Below are 26698 nucleotides of genomic sequence, written 5' to 3'. Positions count from 1 at the left end.
AATGCTCTGCTAGAATTTTAGACCATTCTTCTTTGGCAAACTGCTCCAGGTCCCTGATATTTGAAGGGTGCCTTCTCCAAACTGCCATTTTTAGATCTCTCCACAGGTGTTCTATGGGATTCAGGTCTGGACTCATTGCTGGCCACCTTAGAAGTCTCCAGTGCTTTCTCTCCAACCATTTTCTAGTGCTTTTTGAAGTGTGTTTTGGGTCATTGTCCTGCTGGAAGACCCATGAATTCTTTTAATGCCTCTTTTTTTCTCCTGTAAACTCTATGTTGATGCCTTTGCCCAAAAAGCTCTACTTTTGTCTCATCTGACCAGAGAACATTCTTCCAAAACGTTTTAGGCTTTTTCAGGTAAGTTTTGGCAAACTCCAGCCTGGCTTTTTTATGTCTCGGGGTAAGAAGTGGGGTCTTCCTGGGTCTCCTACCATACAGTCCCTTTTCATTCAGACGCCGACGGATAGTACGGGTTGACACTGTTGTACCCTCGGACTGCAGGGCAGCTTTAACTCTTTTGGATGTTAGTCGAGGTTCTTTATCCAACATCCGCACAATCTTGCGTTGAAATCTCTTGTCAATTTTTCTTTTCCGTCCACATCTAGGGAGGTTAGCCACAGTGCCATGGGCTTTACACTTCTTGATGACACTGTGCACAGTAGACACAGGAACATTCTGGTCTTTGGAGATGGACTTGTAGCCTTGAGATTGCTCATGCTTCCTCACAATTTGGTTTCTCAAGTTCTCAGACAGTTCTTTGGTCTTCTTTCTTTTCTCCATGCTCAATGTGGTACACACAAGGACACAGGACAGAGGTTGAGTCAACTTTAATCCATGTCAGCTGGCTGCAAGTGTGATTTAGTTATTGCCAACACCTGTTAGTGCCACAGGTAAGTTACAGGTGCTGTTAATTACACAAATTAGAGAAGCATCACATGATTTTTCGAACAGTGCCAATACTTTTGTCCACTCTCTTTTTTTATGTTTGGTGTGGAATTATATCCAATTTGGCTTTAGGACAATTCTTTTTGTGTTTTTTCATTTAAGACAAATTAAATGAAGATAATACCAAAGAATTTGTGTTTGCAATCATTTTCAGGAAGAAACTGAGTATTATAAAAATAATCTTTATTTTTATATAGCGCTAACATATTCCGCAGCGCTTTACAATTTGCACACATTTTCATCACTGTCCCCGATGGGGCGCACAATCTAAATTCCCTATCAGTATGTCTTTGGAGTGTGGGAGGAAACCGGAGTGCCCGGAGGAAACCCACGCAAACACGGGGAGAACATACAAACTCCTTGCAGATGTTGTCCTTGGTGGGATTCGAACCCAGGACCCCAGCGCTGCAAGGCTGCAGCACTAACCACTGAGCCACCGTGCTGCCCAGCGTGCTGTATTATCTGACAGAATTGCAGGGGTGTCAATACTTTTGGACACAACTGTATATACTATATACTAATATACTAATCCTTCTTTCCTCCTGTCTTAAGAAGAGAATTAAGACTTTGCCGGATAAGGATACAATGTAATTTCCTCCTGTATGATTCTTTAAAGGGGCACTCCACCAATAATTCATCTCCCGCTCACCCAAGTGCGGAGCTCTTTCCAAGAAAAAGTTTGGAAACATTGTAATAATGACCTGAACCTAACACACAGAGAAAAGATAATTTTCCTCTTTATTTATGCCACTTTTAAGTAAAGCTTGCAGTCATGTCGTCCCTTTACATTAAGAATTGTAGACTTTCCTTAAAGGGTTTTTTTTTTTTGCAGTCCCAAGTAATAAGGATTCTCTGAGATCAGGATCTTTTCTCTTGCAGATTCTTCACCATCATCACGCTGTACATGAAATCTCCTACATAGCGAAGGACATTACAGACCACAGGGCGTTTGGATACGTGTGCGGGAAGGAAGGAAACCACAGATTTGTGGCAATAAAGACCGCCCAAGCAGTGAGTATTTACACAGCATTATTTCAAGGGATATAATATACAATTTTCTACATTATTTTGGCGAATATTTTACGTTTAGGTTCGGCAGCAATCTTTCAGAGAACAGAGGGGATAATCGGGGGGCGGGTCTTCATGATATTTAGTCTTTCTGGTCAAAGGGGAGAGGCTCCTGCTGCAGTCAATTGACTTACACATGACAATAAAGAGGAGGGGAAGGGGGGGACAAGGCTGAGCTCCTGAGCCGCAGAAAAGATTTAAATTTAGTTTTGATTGTAATATTAGATCAAGTAGAATGAAAGAAAAAGAGGAGCTGGCAAAGCTGGATTATTAATTCATTTATTGTGCATTTGTTATACTTAATGCCGTGTTAAAATTGGACAAAGGCAAAAAAAAATATGCCCTTACCCTAAGTGTTCTGATATTTCTCAGGCGTCTCTTCAAGGGGCATGTAAAAAATAATGTTTGAAACAACGGAGCAAAACATTGTTGCCCAGAGTCCCCTTGTAATGGAGTTGATGTCATTAGTCCCTATAGGGATTAGTGCACTCTGTATTACTGCTTCTTTCTCCATACTTCTCCCCTAAGGTGACGATTATTACATCTCCTAAGGTGTTTGTAGTTTGTCCTTTGATAAATTGGGGCTGATTCATTGAGATTAGCATTGTGCACTCCAGTATTAATGAAATGCTCGCTGTATTACGATGCGCCAAATTCATTGCGAGGAGCAAACCACTTAATTTGGCGCATTTTCTCAGTCACATTCGCCACACTGTGTAGCTGCGCACCATCCTTCCCTGTGTAGTCTCATACCGTCCCGCCATGTGCAGCCACGCACCGTCCCACCCTGTAAAGCCTCGCACCGTCCCGCCTTGTGTAGCCACGCACCGTCCCACCCTGTAAAGCATTGCACCATCCCGCCCTGTGTAACCATGCCCCGTTCCACCCTGTGTAGCCATGCACCGTCCAACCCGGTATAGCCACGCACCATCCCACCCTGTGTAGCCTCTCACCGTCCCGCCCTGTGTAGCCTCTCACCGTCCCGCCCTGTGTAGCCTCTCACCGTCCCGCCCTGTGTAGCCTCTCACCGTCCCGCCCTGTGTAGCCGCGCACCGTCCAACACGGTATAGCCACGCAACGTTCCACCCTGTGTAGCCTCTCACCGTCCCGGCCTCTGTAGCCACGCACTATTCCACCCTGTATAGCCTTGCACCATCCCACCCTGTGTAGCCACACATCCTCCCACCCTGTGTAGCCACGCACCGTCCCACCCTGTCTAGCCACGCACTGTCCCAAGCTGTGTAGCCTTGAACCATCCCGCCCTGTGTAGCCGCACATCCTCCCACCCTGTGTAGCCATGCACCGTCCCAACCGGTACAGCCATGCACCGTTCCACCCTGTATAACCTCGCACCGTCCCACACTGTGTAGCCACAAACCATCCCACCCTGTGTAGCCACAAACCATCCCACCCTGTGTAGCCGTGCACCGTTCCACCCTGTATAGCCTCGCACCATCCCACACTGTGTAGCCACAAACCATCCCACCCTGTGTAGCCACAAACCATCCCACCCTGTGTAGCCGTGCACCGTCCCACCCTGTGTAGCCACGCACCGTCCCACACTGTGTAGCCGCGCACCGTCCCACCCTGTGTAGCTGCGCACCATCCCACCCTGTGTAGCCGAGCCGCGCACCATCCCACCCTGTGTAGCCGCACACCGTCCCACCCTGTGTAGCCGCGCACCGTCCCACCCTGTGTAGCCGCGCACCGTCCCACCCTGTGTAGCTACGCACCGTCCCACCATGTGTAGCCGCGCACCGTCCCACACTGTGTAGCCGCGCACCGTCCCACCCTGTGTAGCCGCGCACCGTCCCACCCTGTGTAGCCGCGCACCGTCCCACCCTGTGTAGCCGCGCACCGTCCCACCCTGTGTAGCTGCGCACCGTCCCTCCCTGTGTAGCCACGCACCGTCCCACACTGTGTAGCCATGCACCGTCCCACACTGTGTAGCTGCGCACAGTCCCACACTGTGTAGCTGCGCACCGTCCCACACTGTGTAGCCGCGCACCGTCCCACACTGTGTAGCCGCGCACCGTCCTACCCTGTGTAGCCGCGCACCGTCCTACCCTGTGTAGCCGCGCACCATCCCACCCTGTGTAGCCACGCACCGTCCCACCCTGTGTAGCCGCGCACCATCCCACACTGTGTAGCTGCGCACCATCCCACACTGTGTAGCCATGCACCGTCCCACACTGTGTAGCCATGCACCGTCCCACACTGTGTAGCTGCGCACCATTCCCACCCTGGCTTCTCAGCTGATTCCATTTTGGCAGAATCGCTTCCAACCGGCTTGAAACCACCAAAATGTAATTTTTACTCTACTCTGCGCTAAACTCCTTTATTCTGGCATAAAATGGAGAGGCGCGCATGTACTGAGAGGCGCAGGAGGGGATTTATCATCGGCCCACGTAGGACGTCTCTTCCCTTCATCTGCCGCTGATAAATTACCTTCCCGCTTTAGTGACATTTTGCATCACTTTAGCGAGCGCTTTATGTTAGTGAAGAGTCAGACGTTATTTAGGAAGCGTTTTGTTGCCTTCGCTGCCAGGGAGGAGGAGAGACATGGAATCCCTGTCGAAAAACTAATTTCCAGTATTGTCCTTCAATTTCAGGCTGAGCCAGTCATTTTGGATTTGCGAGATTTATTTCAGCTTATCTATGAACTGAAACAGAGAGAAGAAATGGAGAAGAAAGCACAAAAAGATAAGCAGTGTGAACAGGCCGTATATCAGGTAACGTGCCGGCCCCTCAGAACCGTGGGTCTTGTAGTCGCTGGGCTTGATGAGTCTCTGGTCGTATCAGCTGGGATATTACAGAGAAAGTGGCGCTGGGAATGAGTTCACTTAGCTAATTAATAGCAGGATAGGATTAAGGGGTCATTGTTGTGAGTTCATTTTCCCCTTCACTACTGAGGCCCGAGGAACTCCCTCTTCTGGTGAAGAAAGGTAGTGAGCCTGATTGTCAAACACCTGGGGCTGATGATGATGACTGGCTGAGTGGAGTTAATGACTGGATATAAGGCTGCCGACGCCCTTCTGGCCTGCGGGTGATTTCTCTGTGGACTTCTAGGAAACCAGTCTGATTCCTGCTCATCTAAAGCTAAGATTTCTGCTTTGCCTTTTTGCATTAGTGTTTTGTTTTCCTTGCTTTTCTGGATTCTGCCATTCCCTGCTGGGGTGAGCTGAATCTCCTTTTGCCTGTTGCTCTGTCTTCAGAATATTCCTGAGTACTGACATAGCCTTTTTTGAAGCCTAGCGTCTTCAGGGCCTTTTTTACTGTCAGTTTGTTGGCTCTTATTTTCATAGGGTTTTTTCACGAATTGCAGACAGCAGCCTTCCTGTCCTTTCCTAGCCAAGCTAGCGTGGGCCCCATCTTTGCTCAGTCTATCTTTCTGTCTGTGTTTTGTTCTTTCTTCTTGCTTCACCGTCATTATATGTGGGGGGCTGCCTTTTGCTTTGGGGCCTGCTCTGGGGCAGTTTAGATTTCCCTTTCTGTCTTTAGGCTATATAGTCCTCCGGCTGTGATCGAGGGGCCTAGGGCATCGTAGGAGCCCCCCACGGCTACTGCTAGTTGTGTTGATAGGTTCAGGGGTCTGCAATCTGATAGCTGCCAACTTCTCTGGTTTTCTGGACTTAGCTAGCATTTCTATTTTTGCCTCCTACGGTGACTCAATCATAACAGGTCATTCAACGCTTCTCACTTACACGTTCGGAGGTAAGAGGTAGTGCAGGCATCATGCACGCTCAGCAGGCATCATGCACGCTCAGCAGGCATAATGATCACGTTCAAATTTAATAGGACAAGTGCATGAGACCTGGCAGGTGTCTGCCGGTTGCCCTATCAGTATTGCATCTTACCTCTCAGGTGGATGTGACAGTTATCCAAAACCCCTTTAAATCTAGAAGTCTCGTTGGGAAACTGTGATATTTTAGGGCAGCACAGTGACTCAGTGGTTAGCACTGCACATATTGGCTCGGTGGTTAGCACTATTGCTTTGCAGCGCTAGAGTTCTGGGAGCAAATCCTACTCAGTACAACATTTGCAAGGAGTTTGCATATTGTCCCCATGTTTGTGTGGGTTTCCTCCTCGTTCTCTGATTTTCTCTCACACTCCAAAGACATGAATTTAGATTGTAAGCCCCAATGGGGACAGTGACCGGTAAAGTGCTGTGGAATTTAGGTAAGAATAATTAATGAAATATTTTTTTAATTTACTGCCCCTAATTAAGTAGGCTTGTGGTTATGGAGACAGGACGGTGGTCAAACCACTCCAACAATGATATAAAGCAGAGGTGGGGCGCCTCAGGCCCCAGGGCCATTTACGGCCCTCGATGAGCAGATTCCCAGAGACTGCATTCTTGGGCTGTATTTTGTTTGCCACAAGCTCATTAATTTCTTCTTGCTCTGTTTCCATAAACACGCAGTGTTCACTACTGATCATTGAAGGGCATGCAATGAAAGATTAAGTCATGAAACCAGTGCCAGAGTCAGGATGTACTTTGTGGGCGGAGTTTGTACGGCCCCCGAAGGATGGTATAAATATCCAAATGGCCCTTGGCAGAAAAACAATTCCCCACCCCTGATATAAAGCTATAGAAAAGGAGTCATGATGATAACCCCTAGTCTAATGAAATCTGCAACAGCAATCAGCTGATGGTCCTGGCTTTTGGGGCCACCAATGATGGGTAAATATAACTGGGAGGAATTTGGTCTTTCATAATTTTCCTATTAATGTAGTATTATATGCTAACTTTTCAAAAATTAATTGCCACCCACAAAACAAATTAATCAGGCAGGCAGGAGACCCCTTAAAGACTTCCAAAAGCATATGGATAGTGATGCACCAAAGTCAAAATTAGAAAAATTCAGCTCTGTTACATTTGTAGATGTCTTACATAAAATACAACACAATTAGCCAGTTACTTTTGGCTTGAATGCTTCTGCTGTCAATGAGTATTTGATTTTGCCTGTTCTTCTTGAAAATATCTAGAACATGTGAAACCACTTTAGTGTCCGTGGCTAGCTTTACCTATTATTGCCTACAAACTAGGTAATTAAATTTTGAAATAACGTCATGTCCCATGTACAATTGCTAAGTCAGAAAACAGAGTTCTAGCAAGTTTGAAAGCTTTATGGTACCGCAATGGGATCCGGCTGCGCCCCATCACTATCTTGTGTACAGTAATGGGCACTTTCTTTGTTCATAGGTTAAATTTCAATCAGTACAGTAAACGCTACAAAGTGTGAGTGTTTGTGCATATTCACAGATCTAAAGTATTTCCAGCTTTGTCTTTTCTGTCTTCATTCCAGTCGCAATTCTCATTTTCATCTGCTTTTTTATGCTTGTTCCTCTTTTCCCTTCTGCTTGCATTGCTTCAGACAATTTTGGAGGAAGATGTAGAAGATCCTGTTTACCAGGTAACTTCTTCTGGTGGAAAAAAAAAATACAATCTGGTGTAAATAAATGTGTGAAGTGAAGATAATGAGATAGACAGTAAAGGTTTGTTAGCTGGTCATAAAGAGGATATATCATTCCTATCCACCCCAACTGAAACCAATTATGTTACTGTCTAACCCACTCCGTGATCTAACGTTTCATCAGATTTTAGTGCTGGGTGTTTGAATAGGAATTGGATATTATTCAAATCGAGATTAAAGTGTTTAATTTTTAGTATGCCATTAAGAGTGGAGATTGGGATTTTTATGAGACGGCCCTTGGGGTATCAATCTGCGTTGTGTAATATTTGAGCTAATTGTTTGCATTTTCTTAACTCCGTCAGGCAGCTGTAGCTTTTATTACTGGGGTAGTTATTATTCATTTATTGGATCCATCTGGTTCATAACCAAAGGGAGGAGTATAAGGGCTTGTTCACGCACTGCGGTTTTTTTTTCTCCACATTTTACAATAACATCAAAGCGTTTTTTCCAAGCTGGTCAATTCTGTCGGCGCTTTTGCATCATTTTTCACAAATTCAAATTAATGGGAGGAAAATGCATAAAAATGCATAAAAAAATGTACTGAAATATGCATCAAAAATGAGATTTACGTTTTTTCTTTCCAACAGTGTGGTTTTTGGTGCAGAAAAATCTGCTCCGGAAACTCAACATGTGCACATAGCCTAAGTGCCCCTTCCATAAGTCCCCAAAAAAGGTATAATGCCTACATGAGTGATAGTATGCCCCCCCCTAGTATATGCAATTTGTAACTTGGACTATTTAGAATTAGATTTTGGTGCCTCTGACGTGGGGATCCACATAACCACCTTCAAGATTGCATCCTCCTCTATATGCCAGTGTTGAAAGCTTTCAGTACTTGACCACATAATTGGTAGTGTATTTCCCACTTAGCGCAGAAGTGAATGCAGGCAGAGTGGTGATTAATTATTTCTATTCTTGGAATGTAGCAGCACCTTAACCCCACAACATAGCTCCAAATCTCATTTTTTGACATAGTATTAGAATATAAAATGTGATCTTCCTTCGGCAACCACTAGAGGGAGCTGAAGAGCTTTTCTGCATACTGTGTTACTTTTTCAAGTGTAAGAATATAGAGTGGGCTCCCTCTAGTGGTGGCTGCAAGCAGTGTTACATATTCATATCTGCAGGAAATATGGGGGCTCTAGTATGAGAATAGTAGGGCTCTGACCAGTATAAAAAGTCTATTAAGAATTTAACCCTTAAATCTAATTAAGGTAAAAATGGGAAAGGATTAAAATTTGCCTAGAGGATCGTCTATAATGAGGACATATGAACTATTTTACGACCTTGTTATTCTTGCGAATGAAATGAAAAAGATACAACATTCAAATAGTATCAGTGAATGTTGCAGCATTTCTGCGACGATCATAATCCCATTTAGTACAATATAGGTCAATGTGAAGCAGAGGCAGTAAGTGGAGGCAGCGTGGCTCGGGGCCTGCGGTTTCCTTTTGTAGGTTCGCATTTTCCGCTGGATGAGCCGCAGTCACATTGTTTTACTATTAATCAGAATTAATAAGCTCACTGAGCCAAATCAGATTATCTGCATCCGCGACGACCGAGACGGTGGCAATAAGTTCATAGAAATCATTCTACAAAGGCATCAATGTCACATCGCCGCGTCGCTCCAACGTGGACTGATCTGGCGGAGTCCGGTCTACAAGATATCCCGCTTGTCAACACTCCGATCCAATCCTTGTCACAATTACCGGTCCCGTCCTCTTATATTATAAAGTCTTCAACATTTTAATATTTATTATTTTGCCATTTTCTGTGTCCCTGCTTGCTGTCAGTGAATGAACATCATCATTTATACATATGGAAACCCCATAAACCTAATGCGTCTCACGGATGAGGTTTGCTGCAATTGTATCTAACCTCTAAAATCTGCTCTGAGTGTACTCGAGGTATTAAAACAAGTGAAAAACAATGCTTCTTTATGTAAAGGAGAACGTTTCCAAAAATTGCAAAAAGTTGAGCAAATAAGAAAGTTGGCAGAAACTTTTTTTGCAAACAATCTCCCCTTGTGAACATGTATTGATAACTAACTTTACATTTAATTTGCATCATATATGAAATCTAACACTCCAAGCACATCCAGGAAAGCATGAATTCTTACTTTTTCTATTTACTATACTAATACTACTTTAATCTTGAGTATTTTGATTGCAGCTTTGGATGTGACTAGAGTGCAGGATGTGACTAAAAGCCACCATCACATACATATACTGTATATTTATATAAACCTATATAACATTATGAACTGCAAAATGCTGTGGCTCTATAAGTGTATTTCACGTTGTAGTCACTGCTATCTTAAGTCGTTTTGATTACGGTAATTAACCAAATAGTTGTTTTAGAAGTCGCTGTATTTGTGCTTTTGAAATGCTCGGTTTTGCTGCTTTCTCCGCTTTGTTTCTGAATTTCTGTCTTTTCTATTTTTCCTGCTGTCACTTGCGCTCTGTCTGTCTCTCATATGCTGGATGCTGGGTTATAGTACATAGTGTTTGAAGCGGGCCACGAGTCCATACGTGATCCAGACACTGAGGAAAGCATATACCAGGTACTAGCACTGTCATAGAAATAACCACATTGTATCACATTGTATACTAACCCAAATGTGTCTGATGTCATATACCGTCTAAATGGAATTAATGCATCTGTATCATACTCAGGAAAAAATGCAAGAAATATCGCTATAAAGAGTACTCAAAAATATAGCTACTGTAATACGGCTCACTACGTACAAGAATATAACTACTATAATGCTGCCCCTATGTACAAGAATATAACTACTATAATACTGCTCCTATGTACAAGAATATAACTACTATAATCCTGCCCCTACGTACAAGAATATAACTACTATAATACTGCCCCCTATGTACAAGAATATAACTACTATAATACTGCTCCTATGTACAAGAATATAACTACTATAATCCTGCTCCTACGTACAAGAATATAACTACTATAATACTGTCCCCTATGTACAAGAATATAACTACTATAATACTGCTCCCTATGTACAAGAATATAACTACTATAATACTGCTCCCTATGTACAAGAATATAACTACTATAATACTGCCCCTATGTACAAGAATATAACTACTATAATACTGCCCCTATGTACAAGAATATAACTACTATAATACTGCTCCTATGTACAAGAATATAACTACTATAATACTGCCTCTATGTTCAAGAATATAACTACTATAATACTGCCCCTATGTACAAGAATATAACTACTATAATACTGCTCCTATGTACAAGAATATAACTACTATAATACTGCCCTTATGTACAAGAATATAACTACTATAATACTGCCCCTATGTACAAGAATATAACTACTATAATACTGCTCCTATGTACAAGAATATAACTACTATAATACTGCCCCTATATACAAGAATATAACTACTATAATACTGCTCCTATGTACAAGAATATAACTACTATTATACTGCCCATATATACAAGAATATATCTACTATAATACTGCTCCTATGTACAAGAATATAACTACTATAATACTGCCCTCTATGTACAAGAATATAACTACTATAATACTGCTCCTATGTGCAAGACTATAACTGCTATAATACTGCTCCTATATACAAGAATATAACTGCTATAATACTGCTCCTATGTACAAGCATATAACTACTATATTACTGCCCCTATATACAAGAATATATCTACTATAATACTGCTCATATGTACAAGAATATAACTACTATAATACTGCCCCCTATGTACAAGAATATAACTACTATAATACTGCCCCTATGTACAAGAATATACCTAGTATAATACTGCCCCTATATACAAGAATATAACTACTATAATACTGCTCCTATGTACAAGAATATAACTACTATAATACTGCCCGCTATGTACAAGAATTTAACTACTATAATACTGCCCGCTATGTACAAGAATATAACTACTATAATACTGCTCCTATGTACAAGAATATAACTGCTATAATACTGCCCCTATATACAAGAATATAACTACTATAATACTGCTCCTATGTACAAGAATATAACTACTATAATACTGCCCCTATATACAAGAATATATCTACTATAATACTGCTCCTATGTACAAGAATATAACTACTATAATACTGCCCCCTATGTACAAGAATATAACTACTATAATACTGCCCCTATGTACAAGAATATAACTACTATAATACTGCTCCTATGTACAAGAATATAACTACTATAATACTGCCTCTATGTACACGAATATAACTACTATAATACTGCCCCTATGTACAAGAATATAACTACTATAATACTGCTCCTATGTACAAGAATATAACTACTATAATACTGCCCTTATGTACAAGAATATAACTACTATAATACTGCCCCTATGTACAAGAATATAACTACTATAATACTGCTCCTATGTACAAGAATATAACTACTATAATACTGCCCCTATATACAAGAATATAACTACTATAATACTGCTCCTATGTACAAGAATATAACTACTATAATACTGCCCCTATATACAAGAATATAACTACTATAATACTGCTCCTATGTACAAGAATATAACTACTATAATACTGCCCATATATACAAGAATATATCTACTATAATACTGCTCCTATGTACAAGAATATAACTACTATAATACTGCCCTCTATGTACAAGAATATAACTACTATAATACTGCTCCTATGTGCAAGACTATAACTGCTATAATACTGCTCCTATATACAAGAATATAACTACTATAATACTGCTCCTATGTACAAGCATATAACTACTATATTACTGCCCCTATATACAAGAATATATCTACTATAATACTGCTCATATGTACAAGAATATAACTACTATAATACTGCCCCCTATGTACAAGAATATAACTACTATAATACTGCCCCTATGTACAAGAATATACCTAGTATAATACTGCCCCCTATATACAAGAATATAACTACTATAATACTGCTCCTATGTACAAGAATATAACTACTATAATACTGCCCGCTATGTACAAGAATTTAACTACTATAATACTGCCCCCTATGTACAAGAATATAACTACTATAATACTGCTCCTATGTACAAGAATATAACTGCTATAATACTGCCCCTATATACAAGAATAGAACTACTATAATACTGCCCCCTATGTACAAGAATATTACTACTATAATACTGCCCCTATATACAAGAATATATCTACTATAATACTGCTCCTATGTACAAGAATATAACTACTATAATACTGCCCCCTATGTACAAGAATATAACTACTATAATACTGCCCCTATGTACAAGAATATACCTAGTATAATACTGCCCCCTATATACAAGAATATAACTACTATAATACTGCTCCTATGTACAAGAATATAACTACTATAATACTGCCCGCTATGTACAAGAATATAACTACTATAATACTGCCCCCTATGTACAAGAATATAACTAGTATAATACTGCTCCTATGTACAAGAATATAACTACTATAATACTGCCCATATATACAAGAATATAACTACTATAATACTGCTCCTATGTACAAGAATATAACTACTATAATACTGCCCATATATACAAGAATATATCTACTATAATACTGCTCCTATGTACAAGAATATAACTACTATAATACTGCCCTCTATGTACAAGAATATAACTACTATAATACTGCTCCTATGTGCAAGACTATAACTGCTATAATACTGCCCCTATATACAAGAATATAACTACTATAATACTGCTCCTATGTACAAGCATATAACTACTATAAAACTGCCCCTATATACAAGAATATAACTACTATAATACTGCCCGCTATGTACAAGAATATAACTACTATAATACTGCCCCCTATGTACAAGAATATAACTAATACTGCTCCTATGTACAAGAATATAACTGCTATAATACTGCCCCTATATACAAGAATATATCTACTATAATACTGCCCCCTATGTACAAGCATATAACTACTATAATACTGCCCCCTATATACAAGAATATAACTACTATAATACTGCCCGCTATGTACAAGAATATAACTACTATAATACTGCCCCCTATGTACAAGAATATAACTAATACTGCTCCTATGTACAAGAATATAACTGCTATAATACTGCCCCTATATACAAGAATATATCTACTATAATACTGCCCCCTATGTACAATAATATAACTACTATAATACTGCTCCTATGTACAAGAATATAACTACTATAATACTGCCCCTATATACAAGAATATATCTACTATAATACTGCTCCTATGTACAAGAATATAACTACTATAATACTGCCCCTATGTACAAGAATATACCTAGTATAATACTGCCCCCTATATACAAGAATATAACTACTATAATACTGCTCCTATGTACAAGAATATAACTACTATAATACTGCCCCTATATACAAGAATATATCTACTATAATACTGCTCCTATGTACAAGAATATAACTACTATAATACTGCCCCTATGTACAAGAATATACCTAGTATAATACTGCCCCCCCAATATACAAGAATATAACTACTATAATACTGCTCCTATGTACAAGAATATAACTACTATAATATTGCCCCTATATACAAGAATATAACTACTATAACACTGCTCCTATGTACAAGAATATAACTACTATAATACTGCCCCTATATACAAGAATATATCTACTATAATACTGCTCCTATGTACAAGAATATAACTACTATAATACTGCCCCCTATGTACAGGAATATAACTACTATAATACTGCCCCTATGTACAAGAATATACCTAGTATAATACTGCCCCCTATATACAAGAATATAACTACTATAATACTGCTCCTATGTACAAGAATATAACTACTATAATACTGCCCGCTATGTACAAGAATATAACTACTATAATACTGCCCCCTATGTACAAGAATATAACTACTATAATACTGCTCCTATGTACAAGAATATAACTGCTATAATACTGCCCCTATATACAAGAATATAACTACTATAATACTGCTCCTATGTACAAGAATATAACTACCGTAATACTGCCCCTATATGCAAGAATATATCTACTATAATACTGCTCCTATGTACAAGAATATAACTGCTATAATACTGCCCCTATATACAAGAATATAACTACTATAATACTGCTCCTATGTACAAGAATATAACTACTATAATACTGCCCCTATATACAAGAATATAACTACTATAATACTGCCCCCTATGTACAAGAATATAACTACTATAATACTGCCCCCTATGTACAAGAATATAACTACTATAATACTGCCCCTATGTACAAGAATATAACTACTATAATACTGCCCCTATATACAAGAATATATCTACTATAATACTGCTCCTATGTACAAGAATATAACTACTATAATACTGCCCCCTATGTACAAGAATATAACTACTATAATACTGCCCCTATGTACAAGAATATAACTACTATAATACTGCCCCTATGTACAAGAACATAACTACTATAATACTGCTCCTATGTACAAGAATATAACTACTATAATACTGCTCCTATGTACAAGAACATAACTACTATAATACTGCCCCCTATGTACAAGAATATAACTACTATAATACTGCCCCTATGTACAAGAATATAACTACTATAATACTGCCCCTATGTACAAGAATATAACTACTATAATACTGCCCCTATGTACAAGAATATAGCTACTATAATACTGCCCCTATGTACAAGAACATAACTACTATAATACTGCTCCTATGTACAAGAATATAACTACTATAATACTGCCCCCTATGTACAAGAATATAACTACTATAATACTGCCCCTATGTACAAGAATATAACTACTATAATACTGCCCCTATGTACAAGAACATAACTACTATAATACTGCTCCTAGGTACAAGAACATAACTACTATAATACTGCCCCTATGTACAAGAACATAACTACTATAATACTGCTCCTAGGTACAAGAACATAACTACTATAATACTGCTCCTATGTACAAGAACATAACTACTATAATACTGCTCCTAGGTACAAGAACATAACTACTATAATACTGCCCCTATGTACAAGAACATAACTACTATAATACTGCTCCTAGGTACAAGAATATAACTACTATAATACTGCTCCTATGTACAAGAATATAACTACTATAATACTGCTCCTAGGTACAAGAATATAACTACTATAATACTGCTCCTAGGTACAAGAACATAACTACTATAATACTGCCCCTATATAATATTACATAACTATTATAATAAAGCAGTATTCTACACTATGAGCACATAGTAACAGTATTATGTGTGACTGGATTTGCTGTGTAACGTTGCTGAATAATACGGTGTAAGTAGAGGTGATGTGAGTGTGATATAACTTTGCTGCACTGTCATTATATACATTTATTTCTCACTTATTTTAACTTTGCTTTAATAACCAACCTGGAAATACAGAGCATCTAGTATATATTGTAAATACTCTGTAAATTATGTCACTGTCCTTTGCAGCCTTTACATTGGGATTAGTTTTCTTTTCACTGGCAGCTATGTGACATAATATTACACTGCATGTTATTATTTCCTCTGGGATTTCATTCTGATAAGTTTTTTGACAGATTGTACAAAATAACATGAGGAATAGAAATGTTAAAGTGGAACTTTTCACAGATTTCACAATAAAAGTGTATACATTAGTAAAGAGAACTCTTAGACCTGATGAAACTGGTTTACTTACTTTGACATCTGTGTTGAAATGGCTGAATAATACTAACAGTAAAATTAAGATTTTCATGTGTCCATTTAAAGAGTGAAAGCTCAGCATGTGCATTCATTCTCCGCCCACCCAGCCTGACTGACAGCTGCAGCTTGTGCTGGGCAGTGTGAGGTTTCAGCAGCAGCAGGGAGGAGGGACCCTGAGGAGCTGCCAGTTGGGAAGGATGGTTGGGGATTTTATTTATACTTAAAGGACTATACAGCCATTCTGGTATGTGTTTTCCAAACACGTACAGCCGATCTAAGTGGTCTATATAGTAATGCAGATAATATACAGTATATTGTGAAATCAGATGACAGCACAGATTTAAGTGGAAGGAAATGTGTCCTGTTATTATGTTCGGTTATGTGCATGGAAACATTGTTTTCTTATTACTCAGTGTTTACTGACAATGAGACAAGAGTTAGGGAGATTGTGGTGTGTAAGAGCTAGGAAAGGTATGTCACTTCCCACAGATTGTGCAGTGCAGCTCTGGAGTATATAATACAGGCTGTAACTCAGGATCAGTACAGGATCAGTAATGTAATGTATGTACACAGTGACTGCACCAGCAGAATAGTGAGTGCAGCTCTGGGGTATAATACAGGATGTAACTCAGGATCAATAATATAATGTATGTACACAGTGACTGCACCAGCAGAATAGTGAGTGCAGCTCTGGAGTATAATACATGATGTAACTCAGGATCAGTAATGTATGTACACAGTGACTGCACCAGCAGAATAGTGAGTGCAGCTCTGGAGTATAATACAGGATGTATCTCAGGATCAGTAATGTAATGTATGTACACAGTGACTGCACCAGCAGAATAGTGAGTGCAGCTCTGGAGTATAATACAGGATGTAACTCAGGATCAGTAATGTAATGTATGTACACAGTGACTGCACCAGCAGAATAGTGAGTGCAGCTCTGGGGTATAATACAGGATATAACTCAGGATCAGTGATGTAATGTATGTAGACAGTGACTGCATCAGCAGAATAGTGAGCGCAGCTCTGGAGTATAATACAGGATGTAACTCAGGATCAGTAATGTAATGTATGTACACAGTGACTGCACCAGCAGAATAGTGAGTGCAGCTCTGGGGTATAATACAGGATGTAACCCAGGATCAGTAATGTAATGTATGTACACAGTGACTGCACCAGCAGAATAGTGAGTGCAGCTCTGGGGTATAATACAGGATGTAACTCAGGATCAGTAATGTATGTACACAGTGACTGCACCAGCAGAATAGTGAGTGCAGCTCTGGGGTATAATACAGGATGTAACTCAGGATCAGTAATGTAATGTATGTACACAGTGACTGCACCAGCAGAATAGTGAGTGCAGCTCTGGGGTATAATACAGGATGTAACTCAGGATCAGTAATGTAATGTATGTACACAGTGACTGCACCAGCAGAATAGTGAGCGCAGCTCTGGAGTATAATACAGGATGTAACTCAGGATCAGTAATGTAATGTATGTACACAGTGACTGCACCAGCAGAATAGTGAGTGCAGCTCTGGGGTATAATACAGGATGTAACCCAGGATCAGTAATGTAATGTATGTACACAGTGACTGCACCAGCAGAATAGTGAGTGCAGCTCTGGGGTATAATACAGGATGTAACTCAGGATCAGTAATGTATGTACACAGTGACTGCACCAGCAGAATAGTGAGTGCAGCTCTGGGGTATAATACAGGATGTAACTCAGGATCAGTAATGTAATGTATGTACACAGTGACTGCACCAGCAGAATAGTGAGTGCAGCTCTGGGGTATAATACAGGATGTAACTCAGGATCAGTAATGTAATGTATGTACACAGTGATTGCACCAGCAGAATAGTGAGTGCAGCTCTGGGGTATAATACAGGATGTAACCCAGGATCAGTAATGTAATGTATGTACACAGTGACTGCACCAGCAGAATAGTGAGTGCAGCTCTGGGGTATAATACAGGATGTAACTCAGGATCAGTAATGTAATGTATGTACACAGTGACTGCACCAGCAGAATAGTGAGTGCAGCTCTGGGGTATAATACAGGATGTAACCCAGGATCAGTAATGTAATGTATGTACACAGTGACTGCACCAGCAGAATAGTGAGTGCAGCTCTGGGGTATAATACAGGATGTAACTCAGGATCAGTAATGTAATGTATGTACACAGTGACTGCACCAGCAGAATAGTGAGTGCAGCTCTGGGGTATAATACAGGATGTAACCCAGGATCAGTAATGTAATGTATGTACACAGTGACTGCACCAGCAGAATAGTGAGTGCAGCTCTGGAGTATAATACAGGAGGTAACTCAGGATCAGTAATGTAATGTATGTACACAGTGACTGCACCAGCAGAATAGTGAGTGCAGCTCTGGGGTATAATACAGGATGTAACCCAGGATCAGTAATGTAATGTATGTACACAGTGACTGCACCAGCAGAATAGTGAGTGGAGCTTTGGGGTATAGCTCAGGATTAGTGTGGTCCTCATGCACATTGCGATGCAGCGTCTCTCAGACCTGGCGCTTATTACCACTTAATTACATTCTCCAGGAATCACTGTCATTTCATTAATTACTATTTAATGATGTCCCTTATTACAACCTCTCTTCATTCTCGAGTGATTTTGTGTCTGAGGAGAATCTCAATTGTTCATTTTGTTGCTGTTTTTTCAGCATTTCCGTCCGGTTGGTTCCCTGTCCTGTGACCGGTCGCTGCCGGATAATATTGTCACCGTGGATTTATTACATGATATAATGAATGTTGCAGATTTTGATACTTCTCTTATGTTAACTCTGAATCGGTCAGGTCACAGTTTTGCTCCGTAGTCCTTGGGCGTAATCTGACAGTTTCTGAAAATCCATTCACTACTGTGGTGCAACAATGTAGCATCATGTAACTTGTACAGTGTTTTGTAGTCATGCACTAAGCTTCCATCCTTTGGGGGGGGTATACTGCTTTTTCTACTATGCTATGCCCAGTCTGTGACCTCCCAGAGATCAACACTCTTTTCTCCTAAAATCCTCTGTGCTGCTGTGACCCCCTTTTCCTTCCACTAGGCAGCTCTCAGCCCTGTCTTCCTACTTGGGCTAATTTCCCCGATGCCTTTTCCTTAGTAACATTGTAAGTGCCTCCTATAAAATATGTACATTTCTGCCCTGAAATACTCTGTGCTGCGGGAGAGACTCCGTTCCTTTTACTGTATACTTTTTATCATTTATATTCATCTTTATCATCAGATCTGGACTCTTTAGTATCATCACAATTCAACAGATCACTGCCTCCCGTAATGTCGGCACACCCCTCTCCTAAAATACTCTGTGCTGCTGGTTACATCCTCTCAGTCCCCAGTGATGTCCCACTTGCCTGGCCGCCACATGCAGGTCTGTCCTCATTAGCAGGATGAGCGCTGCACACTCCTCACCGGAAATACTCTGTGCTGCCATAGTCTTCACTTATGATCCATGCTTCCAGAGATCAGCCAGCGGCTGCTCAGACGGTGCCCAGTGATCCCAAACCATGATCCGCACTTTTCTGCCAATGAGCCTGATATCTATTGCAAAAAAAGGGGGGGAGACAAAAAGCGCAATAGGGTCTTATCCACGTTACAAAAGTTAGAGTATATCATGAAATTTGCTCACCTGGTTAGGATGAGATAAGAGCATGTAGGAAGCGGCTGCTGCCGATCCACAGGTCCTCAATGGCCAGAAGAAATGATATATTCAAAGGGAATTCATAGTTATATTCCGTGCTGCCGCTGGGACAAATTCCAGGAGATTGTTGTAGGATTGCAGTGGTTTTATTCAACGCGTTTCAGGGGTCTCATGCCCCCTTCATCAGGAAATACCAGGGCATGAGACCCTTGAAACGCGTTGAATAAAACCACTGCAATCGTACAGCATTCTCCTGGAAATTGTCCCAGCGGCAGCGCGGAATATAACTATGAATTCCCTTTGAATATAGCAAGCCTGATATCGGGAGACATTGGAACAGAAGCTCCTCCATCAAGAGCAGAATCGAGGATGAGTGACATCACTGCACAGAGCGATGACATCACTGCACAGAGCGATGACATCACTGCACAGAGCAATGACATCACTGCACAGAGCGATGACATCACTGCACAGAGCGATGACCTCACTGTACAGAGAGATGACTTCACTGCACAGAGCGATGACCTCACTGCACAGAGCCATGACATCATTGCACAGAGTGATGACCTCACTGCACAGAGCGATGACTTCACTGCACAGAGCGATGACTTTACTGCACAGAGCGATGACCTCACTGCACAGAGCCACGACCTCACTGCACAGAGCCATGACATCATTGCACAGAGTGATGACCTCACTGCACAGAGCGATGATTTCACTGCACAGAGCGATGACTTCACTGCACAGAGCGATGACTTCACTGCACAGAGCCATGACCTCACTGCACAGAGCCATGACATCATTGCACAGAGTGATGACCTCACTGCACAGAGCGATGACTTCACTGCACAGAGCGATGACCTCACTGCACAGAGCCATGACATCATTGCACAGAGTGATGACCTCACTGCACAGAGCCATGACCTCACTGCACATAGCCATGACATCATTGCACAGAGTGATGACCTCACTGCACAGAGCGATGACTTCACTGCACAGAGCGATGACTTCACTGCACAGAGCGATGACCTCACTGCACAGAGCCATGACCTCACTGCACAGAGCCATGACATCATTGCACAGAGTGATGACCTCACTGCACAGAGCGATGACTTCACTGCACAGAGCGATGACTTCACTGCACAGAGCGATGACTTCACTGCACAGAGCCATGACCTCACTGCACAGTGCCATGACATCATTGCACAGAGCGATGACTTCACTGCACAGAGCCATGACCTCACTGCACAGAGCCATGACATCATTGCACAGAGTGATGACCTCACTGCACAGAGCGATGACTTCACTGCACAGAGCGATGACCTCACTGCACAGAGCCATGACATCATTGCACAGAGTGATGACCTCACTGCACAGAGCCATGACCTCACTGCACAGAGCCATGACATCATTGCACAGAGTGATGACCTCACTGCACAGAGCGATGACTTCACTGCACAGAGCGATGACTTCACTGCACAGAGCGATGACCTCACTGCACAGAGCCATGACCTCACTGCACAGAGCCATGACATCATTGCACAGAGTGATGACCTCACTGCACAGAGCGATGACTTCACTGCACAGAGCGATGACTTCACTGCACAGAGCCATGACCTCACTGCACAGTGCCATGACATCATTGCACAGAGTGATGACCTCACTGCACAGAGCCATGACATCATTGCACAGAGCGATGACTTCACTGCACAGAGCGATGACTTCACTGCACAGAGCCATGACCTCACTGCACAGTGCCATGACATCATTGCACAGAGTGATGACCTCACTGCACAGAGCGATGACTTCACTGCACAGAGCCATGACCTCACTGCACAGAGCCATGACATCATTGCACAGAGTGATGACCTCACTGCACAGAGCGATGACCTCACTGCACAGAGCGATGACCTCACTGCACAGAGCCATGACATCATTGCACAGAGTGATGACCTCACTGCACAGAGCGATGACTTCACTGCACAGAGCCATGACCTCACTGCACAGAGCCATGACATCATTGCACAGAGTGATGACCTCACTGCACAGAGCCATGACCTCACTGCACAGAGCCATGACATCACTGCACAGAGTGATGACCTCACTGCACAGAGCGATGACTTCACTGCACAGAGCGATGACTTCACTGCACAGAGCGATGACTTCACTGCACAGAGCCATGACCTCACTGCACAGTGCCATGACATCATTGCACAGAGTGATGACCTCACTGCACAGAGCCATGACATCATTGCACAGAGCGATGACTTCACTGCACAGAGCGATGACTTCACTGCACAGAGCCATGACCTCACTGCACAGTGCCATGACATCATTGCACAGAGTGATGACCTCACTGCACAGAGCGATGACTTCACTGCACAGAGCCATGACCTCACTGCACAGAGCCATGACATCATTGCACAGAGTGATGACCTCACTGCACAGAGCGATGACCTCACTGCACAGAGCCATGACCTCACTGCACAGAGTCATGACATCATTGCACAGAGTGATGACCTCACTGCACAGAGCGATGACTTCACTGCACAGAGCGATGACCTCACTGCACAGAGCCATGACCTCACTGCACAGAGCGATGACATCACTTACTGCGTATCCATTAAGGGTGAGTGGACCTGTAGAAGATCGGGTTCTGGTTCCATAACTGTACCCGAACCTCATTAAAAACAAGGTAATTTGGATCTGGGAAAATCTCTCTTTCTCCTCAACATTGAAATTGGAACACCAAGGATCAGAAGCCATGGAGTAATGGAGATCACAGGATGGATATATTATCATTACAGATATTAATGGCTGTTACAGGACTGTTCTCCAGTGTCCCAACACTACGTCAGGCCATGTGTTAGTGTGCAGTCAAACCGTATAAATCTGTCCGGGATTGGACCGGAGTGCACGGACTCCCTGGCGGCTCTCCGGACCCAAGTGTGACAACTCCATAAATTTCTATGCAACTGTCACATTCAGCTCAAGAGAGTCGAATTTATACTTCGCTTGACTGTGCCCCTTCTGTGAGCTGCCTGCATGGCCTAAATTTGCACCCGTATTTGCAGAATCTCTGGACTTGTCTCCCATTGAGCACATCTGGAAAGTCATTGGTCGGTGATTACACAGGAGCTGCCAGCAGTGGATCCTGATGATTTGCCCAAGCTCATTCAGCAGCAGGACTTTCCTCAGACGACCATTAATAGCCTCATTGATAGCAGCTGAGGCTGGAAGTGTTGGGATTTCTACACATGACTCATGCGCCAGAAAATGTTAAAACTTTCCATTTTTATTCATTTTGCACATAGGTAAGGCTGGGTTCACATTTGCGGTTGTGTCCGCAGCATTTCTGACGCATACATCCGCATGCCTCGTGTTTTCCTGTCTTTAATGTTGTTGATTCAAGTACATGCGTTTGTATGCGTTTGACCGCGTTTGCTTACGCATGCGTCGTTTCGGGTTGTGCGGCGTGGCGCAGCTAACGCAACATGTTGCAATTTTGGAGGCAGCAAATTGCCACCTCCTAACGCATGCTGACACTTTTGGAAGCAGTGCGTCTAAACAACGCATTAGTCTATGGGAACGCATGTGTACGCAAGCACATGAGTACGCTTTGTGTTTGCAAACACAGGAATTTACATAAGACACGCCCATTGGGCGTGGCTTGTGTACATTCAAAAATTTGCCAGGAAAATAGCACTTGCCAATCATCCGCAACCGCATGCATGTGTTTGCATGCGTTTTTGCATGCGGTTGCGGATGATACGCTGCGTACTCAACCGCAAATGTGAACCTAGCCTAATGCGTCTATCTGTCCTGTGATTTCCATAGTTCCACAACTTTTTCTTCTTGATTCTACAAAGTCAATGTTGCAAATTATCTATCGATCTATATATTATCAATCTATCATCTATTATCTATTATCTATCTATATATACTGCTCAAAAAAATAAAGGGAGCACTATAACATAGGATGTGGTATTTTAGTGCTCCCTTTTTTTTTTAGCATATTATCTATCTATCTATTAACTATCTACACTTGTGCTCAAAAGTTTACATACCACAGCAGAGTTTTTGCTTTCTTGGCCTTTTTTCAGAGAATATGAATGATAACATTAAAACTTTTTCTCCACTCATGGTTAGTGGTTGGGTGAAGTCATTTATTGTCAAACTACTGTGTTTTCTCTTTTTAAATCATAATGACAACCCAAAACATCCAAATGACACTGATCAAAAGTTTACATACCCTGGTGATTTTGGCCTGATAACATGCACAGATGTTGACACTAATGGGTTTGAATGGCTAATAAAGGTAACATCCTCACCTGTGACCTGTTTGCTTGTAATCAGTGTGTGTGCATGAAAGCTGAGAGAGTTTCTGGGATCCAGACAGACTCTTGCATCTTTCATCCAGCCACTAACATTTCTGGATTGTGAGTTTTGGGGAAAGCAAAAGAATTGTCAATGGATCTACTGGAAAAGGTAGTTGAACTGTATAAAACAGGAAAGGGATACAAAAAGATATCCAAGGAATTGATAATGTCAGTCAGCAGCGTTCAAACTGTGATTAACAAATGGAAAATCAGGGGCTCTGTAAAAACAAAACCACGATCAGGTAGACCAACAAAAATGTCATCCACAACTGCCAGGAAAATTGTTCGGGATGCAAAGGAAAAACCCACAAATAACATATACTGAAATACTGGACTCTCTGAAAACTAGCGGTGTGGCTGTTTCAGGATGCACAATAAGGAGGCATTTGAACAAAAATGGGCTGCATGGTCGAGTCGCCATAAGAAAGCCATTACTGCGCAAATGCCACAAAGTATCTCGCCTACAATACACAAAACAACTTAGAGACAAGCCTCAAAACTTCTGGAACAAGGTACTTTGGAGTGATGAGACCAAAATTGAACTTTTTGTCCATAACCATAAACGTTACATTTGGAGAGAGTTCAACAAGGCCTATGATGAAAGGAACACCATTCCTACTGTAAAGCATGGAGGTGGATCGCTGATGTTTTTAGGATGTGTGAGCTACAAAGGCACAGGAAACTTGGTCAAAATTGAAGGAAAGTTGGCCACTGTGCTCTTAGGACCCTTGAGTACTGCAGAAATTATTTTGTAACCTTGGCCAGATCTGCACCTTGCCACAATTCTGTCTCTGAGCTCCTTGGCCAGTTCCTTTGATCTCATGATTCTCATTTGGTCTGACATGCACTGTGAGCTGTGAGGTCTTATATAGACAGGTGTGCGCCTTTACAAATCAAGTTCTATCAGTTTAATTAAACACAGCTGGACTCCAATGAAGGAGTAGAACCATCTCAAGGAGGATCACAAGGAAATGAACAGCATGTGACTTACATATAAGTGTCTGAGCAAAGGGTCTGAAGACTTATGACCATGTGATATTTCAGTTTTTCTTTTTTAATAAATTTGCAAAAATTTCTACATTTGTTTTTTTTTCAGTCAAGATGGGGTGCAGAGTGGACATTAATGAGAAAAAAAAGAACTTTTTTGAATTTACCAAATGGCTGTAATGAAACAAAGAGTGAAAAATTTAAAGGGGTCTGAATGCTTTCCGTACCCACCGTATCTATCTATTATGTACTGTATATATTCGAGTATAAGTCAACCCGGATATAAGCCGAGGCACCTAATTTTGCCTCGGAAAACTGGGTAAACGTATTGACTCGAGTATAAGCCAGGTATGCATTGTCCCTCATCCCTATCCTGATTTGCATGGCTCCCCTGCCCCTGTCCTTGTATGAATGGCTCCTTATCCCCTATCCTTGTGTGCATGGTTCCTATAAAAAAAAACATCCTACTTACCTTCCTGCACGCCCTCGCTGCATCTCGTTCGTCCCGGCGCCAGCAGTTCTTCCTGCCGAGCGATCACGTGGCCCCGCTCAGTAAGGTAATAAATATTCACTCCACGCCTATGGGAGGTGTGAATATTCATTACCTTAATGATCGCTCGGCAGGAAGAACTGCTGGTGCCGAAACGAACGAGATGCAGCGAGGGTGCGCAGGAAGGTAAGTAGGATATGTGCTGGAAGCCGGCGGCTGCGGCTGTAACTGTGCGCACTAAAAGTTAAATGAATATTCATTTCCAACGCTGTGAATATTCATTTCTCCTTAGCAGCGGGCATAGTGACAGCTGCAGCCGCCGGCATCTGCCTCCTGTCACCCGCTGCTCTGCCGCTCCCCCTCCCCTGCCATCTTTCTGGGACAATGACTCCTGTATAAACCGAGGGAGGGCGTTTTCAGCACAAAAAAATGTGCTGAAAAACTCGGCTTATACAAGAGTATATACGGTATCTATCCATTATCTATCTGTCTCTCTATCTATCTAGCTATTATCTATAATGTATCTATCTATCTACAGGTGCATCTCACAAAATTAGAATATCATCAAAAAGTGAATTTATTTCAGTTCTTCAATACAAAAATTTAAACTCCTATATTCTATAGAGTCATTACACACAGAGTGATCTATTTCACATGTTTATTTCTGTTGATGTTGATGATTATGGCTTACAGCCAGTGAAAACCCAAAAGTCATTATCTCAGTAAATTAGAATTAGAGTTGAGCGATACCGTCCGATACTTCAAAGTATCGGATCGGAATGGATCGGCCGATCTTAAAAAAAAGTATCGGTATCGCCGATTCCGATACCGGAAGTCCCATTCAAGTCTATGGGACTTCCGGTATCGGAATAAGAAAAATCCTGTTTTTCCCTTGTACAGCCTCTCTG

At 41.6% G+C, this 26698-nt stretch overlaps 1 protein-coding gene across 12 annotated transcripts in view; it reads left to right on the top strand.

The window, feature by feature from the left end:
• DAB1 (DAB adaptor protein 1) overlaps positions 1-26698 on the top strand; it is a 947480-nt gene that overhangs the window by 849288 nt on the left and 71494 nt on the right. For 9 of the 12 annotated variants that reach the window (XM_073544564.1, XM_073544566.1, XM_073544561.1 and 6 more), the window contains 4 exons: positions 1824-1955; positions 4625-4744; positions 7391-7429; positions 9987-10052. In XM_073544564.1, the coding sequence (XP_073400665.1) occupies positions 1824-1955; positions 4625-4744; positions 7391-7429; positions 9987-10052 (357 nt within the window). The remainder of the gene's footprint in view (positions 1-1823; positions 1956-4624; positions 4745-7390; positions 7430-9986; positions 10053-26698) is intronic. The other 3 variants (XM_073544567.1, XM_073544572.1, XM_073544571.1) reach the window with 1 other exon arrangement.

This window comes from Dendrobates tinctorius, unplaced genomic scaffold, assembly GCF_039654945.1.
Source record: "Dendrobates tinctorius isolate UK_male_01 unplaced genomic scaffold, ASM3965494v1 ptg000138l, whole genome shotgun sequence".
Lineage (NCBI taxonomy): Eukaryota > Metazoa > Chordata > Amphibia > Anura > Dendrobatidae > Dendrobates > Dendrobates tinctorius.
Note: the sequence above shows the minus strand (reverse complement) of the source record. Positions and strands in the feature narration are given on the sequence as shown.